This window comes from Theropithecus gelada, chromosome 16 (assembly GCF_003255815.1).
Source record: "Theropithecus gelada isolate Dixy chromosome 16, Tgel_1.0, whole genome shotgun sequence".
Lineage (NCBI taxonomy): Eukaryota > Metazoa > Chordata > Mammalia > Primates > Cercopithecidae > Theropithecus > Theropithecus gelada.
Genome location: NC_037684.1, coordinates 30,719,187 through 30,736,300, shown reverse-complemented (window position 1 = coordinate 30,736,300; position 17,114 = coordinate 30,719,187). Strand labels below are relative to the sequence as shown.

Genomic DNA, 17,114 nt, shown 5'->3' with positions numbered 1-17,114 from the left:
AAAGGGGGAGATGGGGGGTCCGGCAAGAGCCAGTCAAGCCCCTGGAAGGTGATGCAAGGATTCTGAGAGCTCCTTCTAGAAATTCCTGAGCCCTCAGGTTAGTTCCCTTAAAATCATCCCACTTATCCCCTAACCACGACGCCAGCTACCACACACAGACTGGGGCTCTGCCACTCTGCTTTATTGGAACGGCTCCGTGTCTGAGAGCACAGCAGGCTCAACCCTGCTTCAGAGTGGAGGCCGGACCAGGCTGGTGAGTGACCAGCAGGACTCATGAGACTTCCAACACAGGAGAGGCAAACTACGGACTGTGGGCACAGCACAGCACAGGACAGCACGGCCAACTGAGCTTTTCTTTTATATATAAACAAATACTTTAAAAATTCGAATAATATATAGAGTTTCTCTAGAGAGAGACTTTGCAACAAAAAATACATATAAAGAATATGACCTCCTGGGTAAATGAAGCAGCATCTCTGAGCGGAGGAAAGAGGGCTCCTCATGCACTGGAGGGGGCGAAGCCTTTGGACAGGCACCAAGGCCATTGCATATCTTGGAAAAGGGTGGAGGAGTAGAGGGCTGGCTAATCAGGGTATCTGCATTATTTTCTCTACGTTGCAGGTTTTTTATGGCTTTGGCTAAAGCAAGTGAAGCAGCGGAGGTACTAAGGTGCTAAACTGAGGCCTCTTGGTCTCTGTGTAAAAACCAAAGGAGGGGGACAGGGGACAGCCGTCAAGCCCTCTCGAGCCCCCAGCTGAGTGGAAGCAGATGGAAGATCTTCTTCAGGGCAGGGGGGAGGCTGGGGGATAGGGTTTAGCAGCCTCCTCCCCCCATACCCTCTGCAGCCCTGCACTCCCACACATCTGTCCCTGCTGATAGTGTCTATTGCAAGGGAGGCAGTTAATCTCCCCTACACTGTTGTTAATCCCTGACAGCAGCTGGGACAGAGATGGCAGGAAGGACCTATGTCAACCCCACGAGACTTCTCCTTTGGGGCAAACAGCCAGGAGCCTGGGGAAACAGGAATGAGCAGGGCATTGGTTTAGGCAGTGAGGCTCGGCCACTCCCTTGGGTCCCATCTATAGCTCTGCCCACCAAACTTGGCGGGGGCATGGGGGTATCCTCTGGATGAGCAGAGCCAGCTAAGAGAAGCCAAATGTCCCTGATCGGGTGGGGGAGAGGCAGGACTCGGGGAATTTCAGAGGAGTTGGAATTGGTCCCAGAAGCCCTTCTGACTTATTCAGACCTGGACTCCTCCAGGATCTGGGGTAGGTTCTGATCCCGAGGGCCAGGGGCTGGGGCTGGGGCTGGGGCTGGGGCTGGGGCTGAGGCTGGAGCTTGGGTGGGAGCTGGTGTAGGGGTGGGCGCCTGGGCAGGGCCTGAAGTGGGTAGGGGAGGTTTGCTGCCAGGATGGTACTCGTGGGCAGCTTTGGGCTCGTTGGTATGGTAGGAGCCCTTGTAGCGATGATTTTGCAGATAGAAAAGCACCAACATTCCCACCAGCCCCAGCAGCAGAAAGGCCACCAAAACTGAAAGGAAGAAAAGGGACAATTCAGATCTTTGGGATTTCACCTATATACACACTGACGCACACACGCGCGCATGCACGCATGCACCAATATTCCCACCGGCCCCAGCAGCAGAAAGGCCAACAAAACCGAAAGGAAGAAAAGGGACAATTCAGGGCAGATCTTTGGGATCTCACCTGTATACACACACACACACACACTTTGGGATTTCACCTGTATACACACACACACACTCTTTGGGATTTCACCTGTATACACACACACACACTCTTTGGGATTTCACCTGTATACACACACACACACACACACATACTTACTTTTGGCCAAAAGCATAATATATGACACTCAGCTAGCTGTTCGACCACACTAAGCTCATCTCAAGTGTCTGGCAGGTTTGAATTCCTGGCTTACCCCCTGCCACCTTCTGTTTCTAATATTCTTTTTCCACATTCCTGGTAGTTACCCCAATTTCTCATCTCTCTAGGTGTTACTGTATCCCCATTTTCCCATCCCTTAGCTATAGCCCCATTTTAATATTTTATTTAAAAATCTGTAGCATCCTCAACATTTAAAAATCTCTGCCCAGTTATATGGCACCTTCAGAATAGCCTGTCTTATCATCCTTTGTGCCATCATGCATCTAGTGCCTTTGCCATCCTGCAGCCTTGGGGATCAGGGGCAGGGAAAGGATGCTGACAGTCAGAGGATAGTCTTGGGAGGTCAGCTTAGTGATCAGTGCTACTCACAGCCTAAAAGTATGGCAACCCATCCTTCATCATGGTAGTACGGGAAGTCTGGAGAGGAGAAAGCACCAGTTAGGATATGCCTCCTCCATGTTAAGAATCATTTCCCTTTCCTGGCATCCCTCCCTTCCATCCTCTGTGTCCTGGGAATGTACCTGGGGGCAGATACCAGGGATCAAGCTCAGGTGGCACCTCTGAAACAAGACGTGGCATAGCTCCGCAATTAGATTCGGACAGTTCTCCCTGAACTCGAAGGGCTTCAGCTAGCTCAGCAGTCATGGGTCGAGGGGTTCGGAAGTGGGTCTTGAGGGGAGCCACATTGTTGAATCGAACACCAGACAGGCAGCCCGAGAAACCTGGGGTGTTGTAGCGCTGGATCTCCGGGTCAATGACTCCTGTCTCTGAGGGAGAGGCAGGCCCAGAAAGAGGGACTTGGACCCAAAGGCCCTGCCACTCTCACTGTCCACAGGTTTCCCACTCATCTTTCCCACCACCCTCACAGCCATTCCCAGGGCCTTCAGTTTCCTTGAGGATCCAGGAACATATCCCACAGCTCCTTGCCTAAAACGCGTTCGCACCTGCAGCTTACCCATCACACGCCCTAGATACAAGGCCTTGGGTGAGTCCAACTGGCTGTCCACCAACAGCGAGAACTTCTGCTCTGTCAGTGGGAAGTAGTCCACCTGAGGTGGGGAGTGGGAGGGTGATGAGGGAGCGGGGACCACAAGCAGATGCCTGTGGGCTGGACTGGAGCTGTGTGGACCCTGGGAATATACTTGGGGGCAGATACTGGAGATCTCTCATTCTGTCCAAACTGGTGGTGCCAGCTGGGTGAGTCCTAGCTCAGTCTGAAGTGGGCAACTCCTGGGCCTAGATGTAGGATTTGGTATATATATATATTTATTTTTTTATTTTTTTATTTTATTCATTAAATATTTTTATGAAGACGATGTCTTGCTATGTTGCTCAGGTTGGTCTCAAACTCCTGGCCTCAAGCAATCCTCCCACTTCAGCCTCCCAAAGTGTTGGGATTACAGGTGTGAGCCACTGCACCTGGCCTATATATTTTTTAAAAACCTGGTTTTGAGCCCCATCTTTGCAGCTTACCAGCAGTTTGACTTTTGGTAAACTACTTTACTTTCCTTTTTTTTTTTTTTTTTTTGAGATGGAGTCTCACTCTGTCCCCTAGGCCTGGAGTGCAGTGGCACGATCTCAGCTCACTGCAACCTCCGCCTCCCAGGTTCAAGCAATTTTCCTGCCTCAGCCTCCTGAGTAGCTGAAACCACTTTACTTTCTGAGGCTGTTTACTGATTTGTAAAACACTTAAATAAGAATGCCTACTGTCTGGCTGGGCGTGGTGGCTCATGCCTATAATCTCAGCACTTTGGGAGGCCGAGGCAGGTGGATCATCTGAGGTCAGGTGTTTGAAACCAGCCTGACCAACATGGAGAAACACTGTCTCTACTAAAAATACAAAATTAGCTGGGCATTGTGGCGCATGCCTGTAATCTCAGCTGCGCAGGAGGCTGGGGCAGGAGAATCACTTGAACCTGGGAGGCAGAGGTTGCAGTGAGCCGAGATCACACCATTACACTCCAGCCTGGGCAACAAGAGCAAAACTCCATCTCAAAAAAAAAAAAAAAAAAATGCCTGTTGTCCTCTTGGAGCTATTGTGAGGGTTACATGAGGTGACACACATGAAAATCCTCTATACATTCAAATGTGATCTACAAATGTTGAGTATTTGATGTTTTCCTGGATGCCACAACCGAGATCATGAGGTTATGATCTGAACTGGCTCACCTCCCTCTATGCATACCTGGATGAAGAGGTTCCGGTAAACACGGGTGATGTTGACACTGTGGGGCTGGCCGTCGGTCACTGGGCGGGTGGTTAGCTGGTACACGTAGGGGCTGGTGCCCAGCTGATAGCGTAGCTGAAGGGTCCCTGTGGGGTGCAGAGAAGAAATTCAGGGTCTCATCTCCCATGACCCCTATCTTCTAACAGCACATAGTCCTTTGTGAATCAATAGGAGAATTAGGGGCACCTGGGTGAAGCTGGAGTGGGGTGAGAGAGCCCCGGAGAGCTTACCATCATCCTTGATGAGCACAGCCATGTAGTCACGAACAAAGGAACTGACGTAGAGCAGGACAGCGGGGGCAGAGCTGGTGCTGAAGCTGAAAGAGACTTCCTCTCCCGTAACATTGTAGACAGGCCCACGGTAACCGGGCACAGGCCGACCAGGCCGGGGGTAGTCAGGCAGGCGGTACCCGGGGCCATGGTAGCCAGGCACATAGCCCGGAGTATCATAGCCCGGGATGTAGCCAGGCTCATAGCCTGGCACCGGCCGGCTCAGCATGTGGGAGAACTCCCTGGCTGCAGAGCGCAGCGCTGACTGTAGGTTGTAGCGCATCCAGGTGCCCGGCTCAAAGAAACCACCAATATCTGCAGGTAGAAGCAGGGAGGTCAGGGCCCCACACTGCTCGCTCCCCAATTCAGAGGTTTTATGTCATCCATACACACATCCTGAGACTTCAGTTTCCGCCACCCTCACAACCCTCCATTTACTTTTAGGTTCCTTTGAGCCCCTCTGTCACAGAACAGACTCTTACAGCCATGGGAAACTTGAGATCATCTGATCCAACCCCTGCATTTTACAACTGGGGAAACAGGCTCAGAGATGAGGAGTGACTTGCTTAAATATACACAGTAACACCGGGCACAGTGGCTCACGCCTGTAATCCCAGCACTTTGGGAGGCCAAGGCAGGCAGATCATCTGAGGTCAGGAGTTCGAGAACAGCCTGACCAATGTGGCAAAACCCCATCTCTACTAAAAATACAAAACTTAGCTAGGTGTAGTAGTGCATGCCTGTAATCCCTGCTACTATAGGAAGGCCAAGGCAGGAGAATTGCTTGAACCCAGAGGGCAGAGGTTGCAGTGAGCCAAGATCGTGCCACTGCATGCCAGCCTGGGTGACAGAGTGAGACTCTGTCTCACACACACAAAAAAAAGACACACAGTAAGGGGACAGCCAAGATCAGAATGGGGATATCCTGACCCCATGTAGTATATGTGCCACTACTCACACTTCCAAACCAGCACCAGAAATCTGTTGGTCCTTAAATCTTGTATCTCCCTAGTCCCCCACACTCCTCCCACCAGTAACCCATCTGCCCATACATCCTCCCTATAGGCCAGCCTTAGGGAGGATGCAGTCTTGCTATGTGTGTAGAATCTTGCTATGGGGAATGTCAAGGCTCACCTTAACCAAGAACCAAGTCATTGACGTGTTTTAGGAATGCAGCAATTATCAAATACATTTACAAGAGAGTTCGCCTGTGTTACCATGGTGATGGTGGGAAGGTGGGGAAGCAATTTGCTTTTTTTTTTTTTTTTTGTAGACGCAGTCCTTGCTGCGTCCGCCAGGCTGGAGTGCAGTGGCACGATCATAGCTCACTGCAGCCTTGACCTAGGTGCAAGTGATCCTCCCACTTCAGCCTCCCGAGTAGCTAGGCCTAAGTGTGCACCACCATGCCCAGCTAATTAAGAAATTTCTTTTTTGGCTGGGCGCGGTGGCTCAAACCTGTAATCCCAGCACTTTGGGAGGCTGAGGCAGGCGGATCACAAGGTCAAGAGTTCGAGACCAGCCTGGCCAATGTGGTGAAAGCCCATCTCCACTAAAAATACAAAAATTAGCCATGCATAGTGGTGCACACCTGTAGTCCCAGCTACTCGGGAGGCTAAAGCAAAGGAATCGCTTGAACCAGGTGAAGGTTGCAGTGAGCCGGGTTCACACCACTGCACTCCAGCCTGGGTGACACAGTGAGATTCCATCTCAGAAAAAAAAAAAGAATTTTTTTTTGTAGAGACAGGGTCTTGCCACGTTGCCCAGGCTGGTCTCGAACTCCTAGCCTCAAGCAGTCCTCCCACCTTGGGCTCCCAAAGCATGCTTGGTGATTTTGATCTCTTTTTGCACCAGCTATCTGTACTATCCCTTCCTTGTCCATGCCTTTGGAGTCACCCATCATCTTCAACTGCCTGACTCCCCAAACTCAGAGCTCAGGAATCCAGGGACAACTCTAATTTTCCATGATGTGGGCTTTACATGCTATTTCCTTCCCTGCCCTCCCTACATCCCATTACACCCTATGGCTTCCTGTTGCCCCGTAACCAGCAGCACTGACCGTGGTTGCAGTATGGCCCATCAAAAGCCGTGAGGTCACAGTCACATGTGTAGTAGCTATAGCGCTCCACGCAGCGGCCTCCATGGAAACAGGGGAGCCGGGGGTGGGCACAGTGGCCTGTACAGTTGGGTGAGGTTCCCTCAGAGGCATTGGCACGGCCCTCCAGGTTCAGAGTCACTCCATTCAGACGCATGGCCCTCAAGCAACCCACAAAGGGGCGTCTCTTAAGCTCTGCAGATCCTGGAAAGGGTAGGCAACAGGTCAAGAAATGGAGGCAGAGCCAGAGAGAGGAGTAAGTACTGTAGTTGGAAAGGGAGCCAAGGGGGCTGGAAGAATAGAATAGGATACAAAGGCCTGGAGGGACAAGTGAGACCCTGGCTTGCTCTGAAGCAGAGAGGACTGGCACCTAAGACAGAGGCTCCTGGAAACAAGGCGAGCGGCCTTGGAGGGTGAGAAGGTAAAGGAGGCTTCAGACTTGCCTCTGGGTTGCTGCTTACCCACATAGAGGGGCTGGTCATACTCCATCCAGATGTAGGTCTGCAGTGGCATAGGCCGCAGAACCCAGGGCCGGTGATCTACTCGGAGCCGGGCCTGCTTCACATTGATTTCAGCCCGGACCAGGTGCCACTCGTCATCGTTGAACTCAAAGTCGTCTGAGTGTACTGTGAGATTCTCATCCCCATTCCCCACATCAAAGGCGAAGACCACATCCCGGGATGCTGGACAGTGTCATGCAGGGTGGGGGAGAAAAGGACTCAGACCTACAAGATCCTTCATGGATTCCTTGTCCAATACAACCTCTTTACCTCACCTCTTTGGAGCTTCTTGAATATCCCTCCAATTTGTCTGTAGCTTACAATGAAACTTACCAACTGCTTAAAACCTCATACCCTTCGTCTCTCCCCACATCACAGATCCCTGAAACCAGCTTCCCAGCCTCACCTCCCAGGCTAGAAGCATGGCTAATCAGCGGTGAGAGGGACTCGAAGGTCTAGCTTCCTTATGTACAAGGAAGGGACTTAAGGCCAAGAGAGGCCAAGTGAGTGCCTAGGGTCACCTGAGCAGCCATCAAGACCGAGTGAGGGCTAGAACCCAGGGTATCTCAACCCTTCCCATGCTGCCTGTCAAAAGGGCATCTGCCGTTGGCTCCAACCGCAGCCTGCACCTGCCCATGTCTCCCCAGACAGCACTTTCATCTACCCCGAGGCCCTCCCACAGTCTGCCTGCTCACTGTTGAGTTCCACCCGCACATAAGGTCGGCGCCACTGGCAGTAAGGGCCCCCCATATTCTCTAGGAAGACTCCCGAGGGAGCAGAGGTCCTGAAGTAGAAGGAGACATCCAGGCTGTGGTTGGCACGGATTGGGGGGAAGCGTAGTGCAGCCCCAGTGTGGAAGGAAATGGTGTTCCAGGAATTTCCTACAAAAGCAGATGGAGGAAAGTCTTGTCAGGGAGATTGGAGGGTGGAAAAGGAAGAGAACCTGGGGTTGGGGGCAGGGGAAGTCGGGCAAAGGGGGAGAGTTTGAGGTGATGGAGGAGAGACTAAGGAGTGGAATGAAAGAGCAGCGAGGTGCAGAGTGGCAATGAGATCACAGCAGGAGCTGGGGGTCGGGCACCCCAGCTAGAGACCCCCGGTGACTCATGCAGCCTAGCTTTTGGAAACTGGAGAGTCAGCTCTGGGAGGGCACACAAAAGGCGATTGCCACTCACGATCTCCATAACAGCGCAAAGGCCTCAGGAAGAACTGGGCCTCGGAAGTGGAGCGGTTCGTATCCCCTATCACCACCTGAGTGACAGGCAGATGGTCCACAAAGGTCAGCAGTCCCTTGTCAGTTCTCCTGTGGGGGCAGGTTTCCATGGCTCAGACCCAGCCACTCAGCTCCCCCACCCGCCGGAGTCCTAAAAACCCTGTCTCTTTGCCCTCTCACCACTGGGGCTGGTCGGCATCACAGTTGCAGTACAAGGCAGGGTCCACACAGCTCCGGTCCAGACCACAGGCACAGCGCTGGATCCCAGGCTGGGAGCCTCCCCAGTAGAAGTGCTGCTCCTCATTTCGGCCAATCCAAAAGCTGTAGGGGTAGCCTCCTGGGGAAGAGGTGCAGGCAGCTTCCAGGCCCTGTCCCTCCGTTAGCCTCTGGGCTCCTCTCACCCTTCCAACCAGCCCAGACCCCTCCTTGAATCTTCCAACCCAAAGCCCCAGCTAGCTCTCTGGCTTCCTTCTCCCAGGCCCCCACTGGTGTCTCCTCCAGTTCCGCCACCTCCCTCCCTGACCCCAGCCCTAACCTGCAGTGTTGAGCAGCCGGGAATTGTAGCAGGAGAACTCGATCCACTGTTCACAATGCTGGGAAGCATTGGCAAGGGCACTGACTTCCTCCCAGGATGCATTCCAGTACTGGATAGCCCCCAGGAATGGCCGCTCCATGCTGGAACCTGTCACTCGAGTTGTCCACAGCCTGTCATGTCGCACAACTGTCCACGCTCGGTTCTCTGGGAGACAAGAGGGGACAGAGCTTTGGCTGGAGTTGGGCATTCTCTACCCATCTCCCTGCCCACCTTCACCACCGCTGCTGCAACTCAGAGCCACTGAACGTGGCCAGCAGCTCCATTGCCCCTCTGCCCTGGGCACTCTGCATTGTAGGCTGGAAATGAGATAGCTGGAATGGGTAAGGAAGCTGGAATTTACTTTTTTTTTTTTTTTTTTTTGAGACGGAGTCTCACTCTGTTGCCCAGGATGAAGTCCAATGGTGCTATCTTAGCTCACTGCAACCTCCACCTCCCAAGTTCAAGTGATTCTCCTGCCTCAGCCTCCCGAGCAGCTTCCCAAAGTGCTGGGAGTACAGGGTGAGCCACTGCACCTGGCGTGGGATTTATTTTTAAGGCTAGGTTACAAATTCCTCAGTATCCCCTTACCCTCTGTCCTCCTTTACCCCACCTGTTTAGTCTAACTGCCCCCACCACCACCACCACCACTCTATCCTTCCCGGTTCCCTCCTCACCCACCACCCATCAGAAACACTTACCTCGGATATCACAGTACACTACAAATGGCTTCAGGGGGCCACTGCCATCAGGATCAATAGTGAAGTTTCCAGAAGTTTTCCCACTGAGCCGATAAGCCTCACAGGATTCCTTATACAAAGCTGGCAGATAGTAAGGTGAGACAAAGGCAGTTAGAGAGTTAGAGGGCTGGCCGGGTGCAGTGGCTCAGGTCTGTAATCCCAGCACTTTGGGAGGCCGAGGTGATGGATCACCTAAGGTCAGGAGTTCGAGACCAGCCTGGCCAACATGGTGAAACCCCATCTCTACTAAAAATACAAAAATTAGCTAGGCGTGGTGGTGTGCACCTGTAGTCCCAGCTACTTGGGAGGCTGAAGTAGGAGAATTGCTTGAACCTCAGAGGCAGAGGTTTCAGTGAGCCCAGATGGCACCACTGCACTCCATCCTGGGCAACAGAGTGAGACTCTGTCTCAAAAAACCAAAAACAAAAAGAGAGAGGGCTGGAAGGGCCATCCTCACCATCTCTAGCAGCCTCATGATCCCCAGCAACCTTCTCCTGACCTCCCTTGTCCCTGACTCTCCCCCATACTGCATCTGGCTTACGTGTGTGGCAGGTCTCTCCCTTATAGCCCGTGAGTTCGCAGTAGCAGATGAAGTCATCCCAAGACTGGTAGCAGCGTCCATCATGCTCACACATGTTAGGGCTGCACCTAGGGAAGGGGTCAGGACCAAGGGAAAGAGCCTTACTGGGAGCTGGAGAGGGGGTCTGATCCTTGCAAGCTTCACTCCCAGCTCCTTGGAGCCCCAGAACCCAGCGAGACACACCCCGCCTAGCCAGCCGGGTGTAAGCCCAGATGCAGGGGCACTAGGCAGTCCTCGGGGCTCAAGTACTACTGTTCCCCCTTCCTGAAAACAGCAAAACATGCCTTATTCTACCCCCATCATCCCCCCCGCACAAAAAACCCCTCTAGGACCAAAAACAGATGTGTCATTTCCATCCTGAGCGTGTATCACCTTAAGGGAGGAAATCAGAGGTAAAAGATCAAAGAAGAATCATCCCCAAGCAGGGGACTAAGGAGCAGAGACAAGGAGAAGGGAGACTATTGAGAAAGGCCATTCCTACTGGGAGACCAGGGAAGAGGGCTTTGGAGGGGTCACCTCTTGTTAGGGGCTCCTGGGTACCTATCAGTGATGCCACATGTATCAAAAAGGACCTCAGCATAGAATCCAAGCCGCCGGAACTCCACCAGAGTCAGGTTGACCAGCTGACCATCCACCTTGAGCAGCTCCATGCAGCCATGGAATGCCGTCTGGTTGGAGTGGCAGTCCCATCGACTGGCTGGCTTGGGACAACCTGGAGCAACCACCCCGTGAGACCCTCTCCAGGGGAGACCCCAAAGACCCTCCCCCAGGGAGATGCCAAGGGGGTGCCAGACATAAAGGAAGAAAGGGGACTAGACCCAAAGTGTAGATGGCAATGACCTTCTACTCCCCAAGGCCCCAGAGAGGAAAGAGGGCTTGCTCCCTCCAAAATTCTCCATATGGCCCCATCTGGGTGGACTTAGATGGAGCCTTCCCACCCAGAAACAGAGATCTGGTCAGGTTGGCCCTCACTTACCCCCAAAGAAATATGAGGTCCCTGTCCGAATCAGCAGTGGGTATGACACCCTGACCTCTGCCCCCTCCACATCATCAATGCTGATGACTGCATGGTTTTCCTGTGCCACAAAATTCACCTCGTGCCAAAAGCCATCGTTCAGTCGGTACCCTGGACAAGAATGGATGATAGTGTGGGTGGAGGCAAGCAGCAACTAGGCTAGAAGAATGTCCTGAGTGGGGAAGCAGCCCCACTGTGTCCCAGGAGCAGCCTGTGTGCCCCTGTGATTACACTTCTCACACCCAGTGGAGACCTCTCTGAATGCCTCTTCATTATCCATGACCCAGCAACTGCCACAGAGTCTGCACAGTTATAAATGAGTAACGATCTCCAGGGGCCCTCTGGAACTGAAGAATACCAGGACTCCCAGGCTTCCCCCTTCTCCAAGAATCCTTAGTCCCTCAGATCCGCCTCCTCACTGCCTCCAGCCACTCCCATCTTTTCCCAGTACCCTGGGGCTTCCTGCCCTGCCCCCTTCACTCCCTCTCCCCTCACCAGCATGTAAAGGCCTCAGTCCAGGCCTACAACTTTCTCGGGCTCCTCTACCCTTCTTTTCTCTGCTTGTGCCTCCCCCGAAACGCCCTCACCAGCAGCGAACTGAAGCTTCTTTCGGCCGCTCTGCGCGATGGACACGTTGACCTGCCCTTCGCTGAGTGTCAGCTCCACGTGGCCCAGCCCGTCCCCCAGACGAGAGAAAAGGAGAAGCCCGGTGAGGTCCCAGGTGCGGAAGCGAAATGAGACTGCCAGACGGCCGCGGCGTGGGAAACCGGGCACTTGAACGAAGTTGTGAGGGCCTCCGAAGTTGATAGGGTGCGGTACCGGGTCCAGGCAACGAAACGCCACCTTACCCTAGGGGCACAAGTGAAGACGCATCAACACCCGTGAGCCGCCTCTGCCTCAGCTGGGATTCGGTTTTCACACTGGTCTAAGACCCTGGTCACCGCCCTCCTTCGGTGTTGGCGGGAGTGAGATCTCCAACCAGGACATGACCCCATCCCCTCCAAGCTCGTCCATCTGTGGAGGGGGCCCCAACCCAGTCGGCCCTCGGAACTCTGCTCGCTTGCTCTCGCTGATCTCCACCGTCTGCTAGGCAACCGCTTCTCTCCTTCCAGTATCGAGAGGCAATTTCGGGCCACAGAGCAGGCTCCTGCCAGCTTCCCGACAAAGCTCCAGAGTCGGAGAGGGGTGAGGGGGGCATATCAAAGAAACCATCGATTCAAGTCCCTACTCAGTCACTGTGCAGCTGCACGACCCCTGGTCAAGCCACCCCCTGTCTCTGCGCCTTACGCTCCCATCTGTGAACCAAGGTGATTGGACCCGACCACGGCTTCTTAACGAGGGGCCTGCGTGGCTCGTGCACCTCAAGTGAGACCCGCTCTCCTCCCAACTTGAGCATTTGGCTGGGGACTGAGGGATCCTCCGCTTTTATCTGATGTTCAATATCTCTTCCCGCTCCACCTCTTTGCTTTCCACAAGGCTTTGGTATCCTGTCCTCCCAGACCCCCCTGCCCACTGGCCTCGAAGGTGATCCGGGAATGGCGCCGCACAGCCAGGTCTGCGATGTTGACGCGATTGAAGATTACGTTTTCTATGCAGCCGCGGAAGTTATGCCGATAGGCTAGGTTCTTCCGCGCGGCGCCCACCAGTCCTCCGATGAACATCTGCGGGAGAGGTGGGAATGAGGCCCCTTAGGCACAGGAGCGCGCCTGCCTTTCTCGCGCATCCCCGCCGTATATGCTTTCCCAAACGCCAGGTGGGGCTTTGTAAAAGATTTGAAACACACATTTCCCCAGCGTCGGTACTAAAGCTTGCTAGGCCTTTCAAGGCTCGAGTTCAAGCTCTGACTCCAACACAAATCTGCTGCACGCCCTTGGGCAAGTCAATTAGCCTGCCTGGGATTCTTATCTGCAGATGGGGTCAGGGTCTTTAACAACTCCACAAAGTTGTGGGAGGATCCAAGGGACAATTTTCCAACCTTGCCTAGTCCCCAAAATCTGGATTTCCAAACCCCACCTCATTAGTTCTGAAATGGTGCCTGGAAGTCTGCATGCTAACACCAACACCCACAAAAATAAAAAAAAAAAAAAAAAAAAAAAAAAAAACGGTCTTTTTCTGGTGAGCGGCAAGTTTGCCAAGGGCTGCTAGGATATTCAGGAATTGGAATACGAGGTCTTTAAAAAATAATCTTTTTTTTTTTTTAAATAGAGGTAGGATGTCACTGTGTTTCCCTGGTGGGTCTTGAACACCTGGCCTCAAGCAATCCTCCCACCTCAGCTTCCCAAAGTGCTGGGATTACAGGCATGAGCCACCACCCACAGCCTGAATGTGAGGTCTTACCTCTGAGAGACAGAGAAAGAGAGAGAGAGAGAGACCGACCTGCACTCACTCATCCAGCATCCTGCCCCTACCACGAAATAGCACCTCCCTAGTCTCTCACCTCAGTGTCCAGGTTCAGCCTCTCGAAGTCTCCATTGAGAATAAAGCGCTGCACATAGCCGTCCAGGGTGAAATTTACGTCGCGGCCAAATCGGTCCACCCGCACGTAGTGCCAGTGCTGGTCATTGAGGACTCCGCCAGCGCTCACGGTGGTGTGACCTGGTCTTGGCTGGATGGGACTGCTGCCTGAGGGTGGGGCAGGACAGAGTAAGACCTCAAGCCAGGAGAACTCCATGGAGTCCAAGCTCCTAGGCAGAGCAGCAGCCTGTAACAAAGCCCAGGGCAAGCAGGGAGAGTGGGCTAATAGATCAACAGCCATTGGTGAGTGTGTGACAGGGTAAGCCATTTAGCCTGGCTTCCTGTCTATGAAAGTGGGAACACATGAGCTGCTTCTATTTCATCGCGCGGGTGTTATGAAAAGCTAATGAGATACTGTGTGTGTGTGTACAAGGAAGGAACTGAGGCTCGGAAGTGCCCCATCCGAGGTCACATCTCTGGGTAGTGGTAGAGCTGAGACTGGAATCCAGTTCTCACTCCGACTCCAGTGTTTTGCTAGCACCAAATACTACAAGAAAGGCGTAGTTTGGTCCAGGCCTTAGAGAAGTGGAAGACCAGGCGAGCGCGGCTGCGCGGAGGAGGTGCTGCGAGGAGGGCGGTGAGAGAACTTCAGGGGTTGACCCCCCATCGCACCCGGCCGCCGAGCTCACCCAGGCTCATGTGCAGCAGCAGGTGTGCCCCCTCCAGCTCGATCGTTACGTAGTCGCCCTGGGCGCCCTCGGCGTGCAGCAGAAGCCCGTCCTTCTCCTCGGTCTTGAAGCTGAAGGCGAACACGTCCCACAGGCTTCGGCTGACCCCTCGTGGGAAGCGGTATGAGATGGCATCGTCACCGTCGAAATAGAGTATGTCGGACTCTGCGCAAAGGAGCAAAGGACCGTAGGTGGGCCGGGGACTGGGGAGGCTGTCTGTCTCCCGGGCCCCCTCCGCGCTCTCTGCATGCTTACTGTATGGGCAGCCGTAGATGCCGAGCCTCAAGCCGATCTTGCCGCGTGGGTTCCAGGCCAGGGGCACGATGCGGATGTAGCGCGCGGTGAAGTGGTAGTGCAGGTCATGGCGCACCACCGCAGACTCGTTCACGTTACCAAAGAAGGTCTGAGGAGGTGGGAGAGAGTAGTAACCACGTTCCACCCTCTGCTTCTTTTTTTATTTTATTTTTTGAGACAGAGTCTCCCTCTGTCGCCCAGGCTGGAGTGCAGTGGTGCGATCTCAGCTCACTGCAACCTCTGCCTCCCGGGTTCAAACAATTCTCTGCCTCAGCCTCCCGAGTAGCTAGGATTACAGGCGTCCACCACTACGCCCGGCTAATTTTTTTTTCCCCCGTAGAGACGGGGTTTCACCATGTTGGCCAGGCTGGTCTTGAACTCCTGACCTAGTGATCCACCTGCCTTGGCCTCCCAAAATGCCAGGATTACAGGCGGGAGCCACTGCACCCGGACCCCCTCTGCTTCTTTCTCCATAGCCTTCCAGCCCACAACTTTCACACCCAGCCAATCTCGACTTCTGGAAAGTAAATACTCTTTGGTCTCCCCTGCTAGGCGGCTTTGCCTGGTCAGTTTCCATAAAGTGTCCTCTCCCACCATCCTATTATTTCCTCAGACCTGAAATCAAATGTCACCTCCTTAGGAAGCTCTCCCAGATTTTACCCTAAAGTGTGTTAAACCCTGTGAACCGAGTGTTTCGTGCACGTCCTAAGTTGACAGCCCCTCTGGACAGAGTCCCTGGAGTGGAGTCACTGCCCCTCGTCCATGCCCTCACCACCGCCCCCTCCATTTTCCCAGAGGCTGGTGCCCCTCCAGAGCCTGGAGCAGAGGAAGCTCCCCAACTGTTACCGCCTTGGTGCCCAGAGTACCGAGTTGTGCCCTCGCTGGTAGAACGGTGTCCAGCTGTCCACTCGGTCGCCATAGAGCAGCATGTAACGTGTGACCCAGTCCCAAGAATTAAAGGAGCCTTGTGTCGCCACGGCCCGGATCCGGTGCTTCTTCATTAAGTCTATCTGGAGCCAGGGATTCGGATCTCCAATCCGTGGTGACCACCCGCTTATGCCTATAGAAGAGACAGGAGCTTTAACCGGCTATCCTTCTCCCCGAAGCCCTCCAGAGACCCCTACCCTGCCGCGGTGCGCTGCCAGTTCACAGCTGATGTTCCGCGGAGCTCACCGTGCAGCCTGGCGAATCGCGGGGCCGTAAGGAGACTGTAGTAGGAGGAGGCGCCCAGGGAGCGTGCATAGAGGGGACCCACCAGCTCCTCGTCGCAGCCGTCTAGGGTAGGGAAACCGACATGTTAGCGCTAGCACCTCCCAGGCCCTTCCAAAGGCCCGCCCACTTAGCCACCGAAGCTTCCCTTCTCTGCCCCCAGCCACCACCCCCAGAGGCACGCCCAGCTCTACCTTAAAGCCATCTATTCAATCCTGGCTGCAGCAACAGCTGCATGCTCAGAGGAGGCTGCCTTCTCCTTCTAGGGAAACCCCTAGGCTACACCTATAGGCCCAAGGCCAGACCCTCCCTAGCTAGCCCAATACCTGCCCTGGTTTAGTACTTCCCCAAACTCAATCCTAAACCTCAGCATCTTCCAGAACCTAAGTCAGCCCAAGACACCAATCCAGCTCCAACCCTAGCCTCAATCCCACTCGGCCCCCAAAACCTGCACCATCCCCAAATACAGGCCTTGTACCCAACCTCAGCCAGTCCTAGCACCATCACCAGCTCCATGTCCAGCCTTAGCACCAGTCAGGGGCACCAGCTCCTGCTTGGATCCCAGCCACAAAACCCAGCCCCAGCCACAAACCCCAGCCCTAGCCACAAACCCCACTCCTTGGCCAGCTCCAAAGTCCAGCCTCAAGCCCTGGAAAAACCTTAATCCTAGTCTCGGTCACCAGTATACACTTATCCCCCAGCCCTAGCCTCAAACCCAGGCACCAGCTCCTGCTTGGATCCCATCCCCAAATCCCTGCCCGGCTGACTTCATCCTCGCCCCGGAGCCCAGCCCCAGCCCCCGGGCGCGCGCGGCAGCCTCAGAGCTGCAATGCGGAGCGCGGGGGAGAGGCAGGAAAAGAGGAAAAGATGAGAGCCAGCGGGCGCGCGCCGGCCGGGAAGGACCCGCGACCACCCAGCCGCAATGCGGTGCGGGGCCCCCCTGCAGGCTCAGGACACCTGGGCCCAACCCCACCTGCCTCCAAGCCCAACACTCACAGTAGCCCCAGCCCTCGGCTTCTGAGACCGCGGCGAGCAGGATGCAGAAGAGCCGGAGACGCATCATGCAGGGCTGACGGTCCCGGCAGCCGCCTCCCTGTGAACGGCTCCGGCTATGGCTCGAGTTCTGGCTTGGGCTCCAAGCTCTTCTCCTGGGGTTTGCAGCAGACGGCTCTCTCCTCCTTACCGACCCCTCCCTCCCTCTTTCCTTTCGCCCCCAAGCGCTCTCTCTCTCTTCTCTCTTCTCTCTCTCTCTCTCTCTCTCTCTCGCTGTCGTTCCTGGTCCTCCGCTCTCTCTTCTCCTTTCCACCCTCTCTCCTCTC

The 17,114-nt window shown here is 54.4% G+C and overlaps 1 protein-coding gene across 1 annotated transcript; it reads right to left on the bottom strand.

The window, feature by feature from the left end:
- Nucleotides 1-160: 160 nt before the first annotated feature.
- Nucleotides 161-17,114, bottom strand: CNTNAP1 (contactin associated protein 1). The gene is made up of 24 exons (XM_025361468.1): nucleotides 16,792-17,114; nucleotides 15,760-15,861; nucleotides 15,453-15,646; nucleotides 14,548-14,695; nucleotides 14,254-14,457; nucleotides 13,548-13,732; nucleotides 12,628-12,771; nucleotides 11,698-11,959; nucleotides 11,072-11,221; nucleotides 10,636-10,807; nucleotides 10,057-10,163; nucleotides 9,477-9,596; nucleotides 8,740-8,943; nucleotides 8,385-8,541; nucleotides 8,167-8,294; nucleotides 7,690-7,875; nucleotides 6,956-7,177; nucleotides 6,459-6,698; nucleotides 4,364-4,717; nucleotides 4,092-4,219; nucleotides 2,862-2,955; nucleotides 2,428-2,673; nucleotides 2,276-2,323; nucleotides 161-1,529 (listed from the first exon to the last, which is right to left on the bottom strand). Exons 1-24 carry the CDS (start codon nucleotides 16,856-16,858, stop codon nucleotides 1,237-1,239), a joined length of 4,155 nt encoding a protein of 1,384 aa, XP_025217253.1. The 5' UTR covers nucleotides 16,859-17,114; the 3' UTR covers nucleotides 161-1,236.

What these genes read in the sequence shown, in the direction of transcription:
- CNTNAP1 (XM_025361468.1), bottom strand. Translation starts at nt 16,858, where the DNA reads ATGATGCGTCTCCGGCTCTTCTGCATCCTGCTCGCCGCGGTCTCAGAA. An exon ending in ACATGTGGCATCACTGATAG is followed by an intron (nt 10,164 to 10,635) that starts GTACCCAGGAGC and finishes CCCCTTCCCTAG; the next exon opens with GTGCAGCCCTAACATGTGTG. An exon ending in GGGAGAGACCTGCCACACAC is followed by an intron (nt 9,597 to 10,056) that starts GTAAGCCAGATG and finishes ACTATCTGCCAG; the next exon opens with CTTTGTATAAGGAATCCTGT.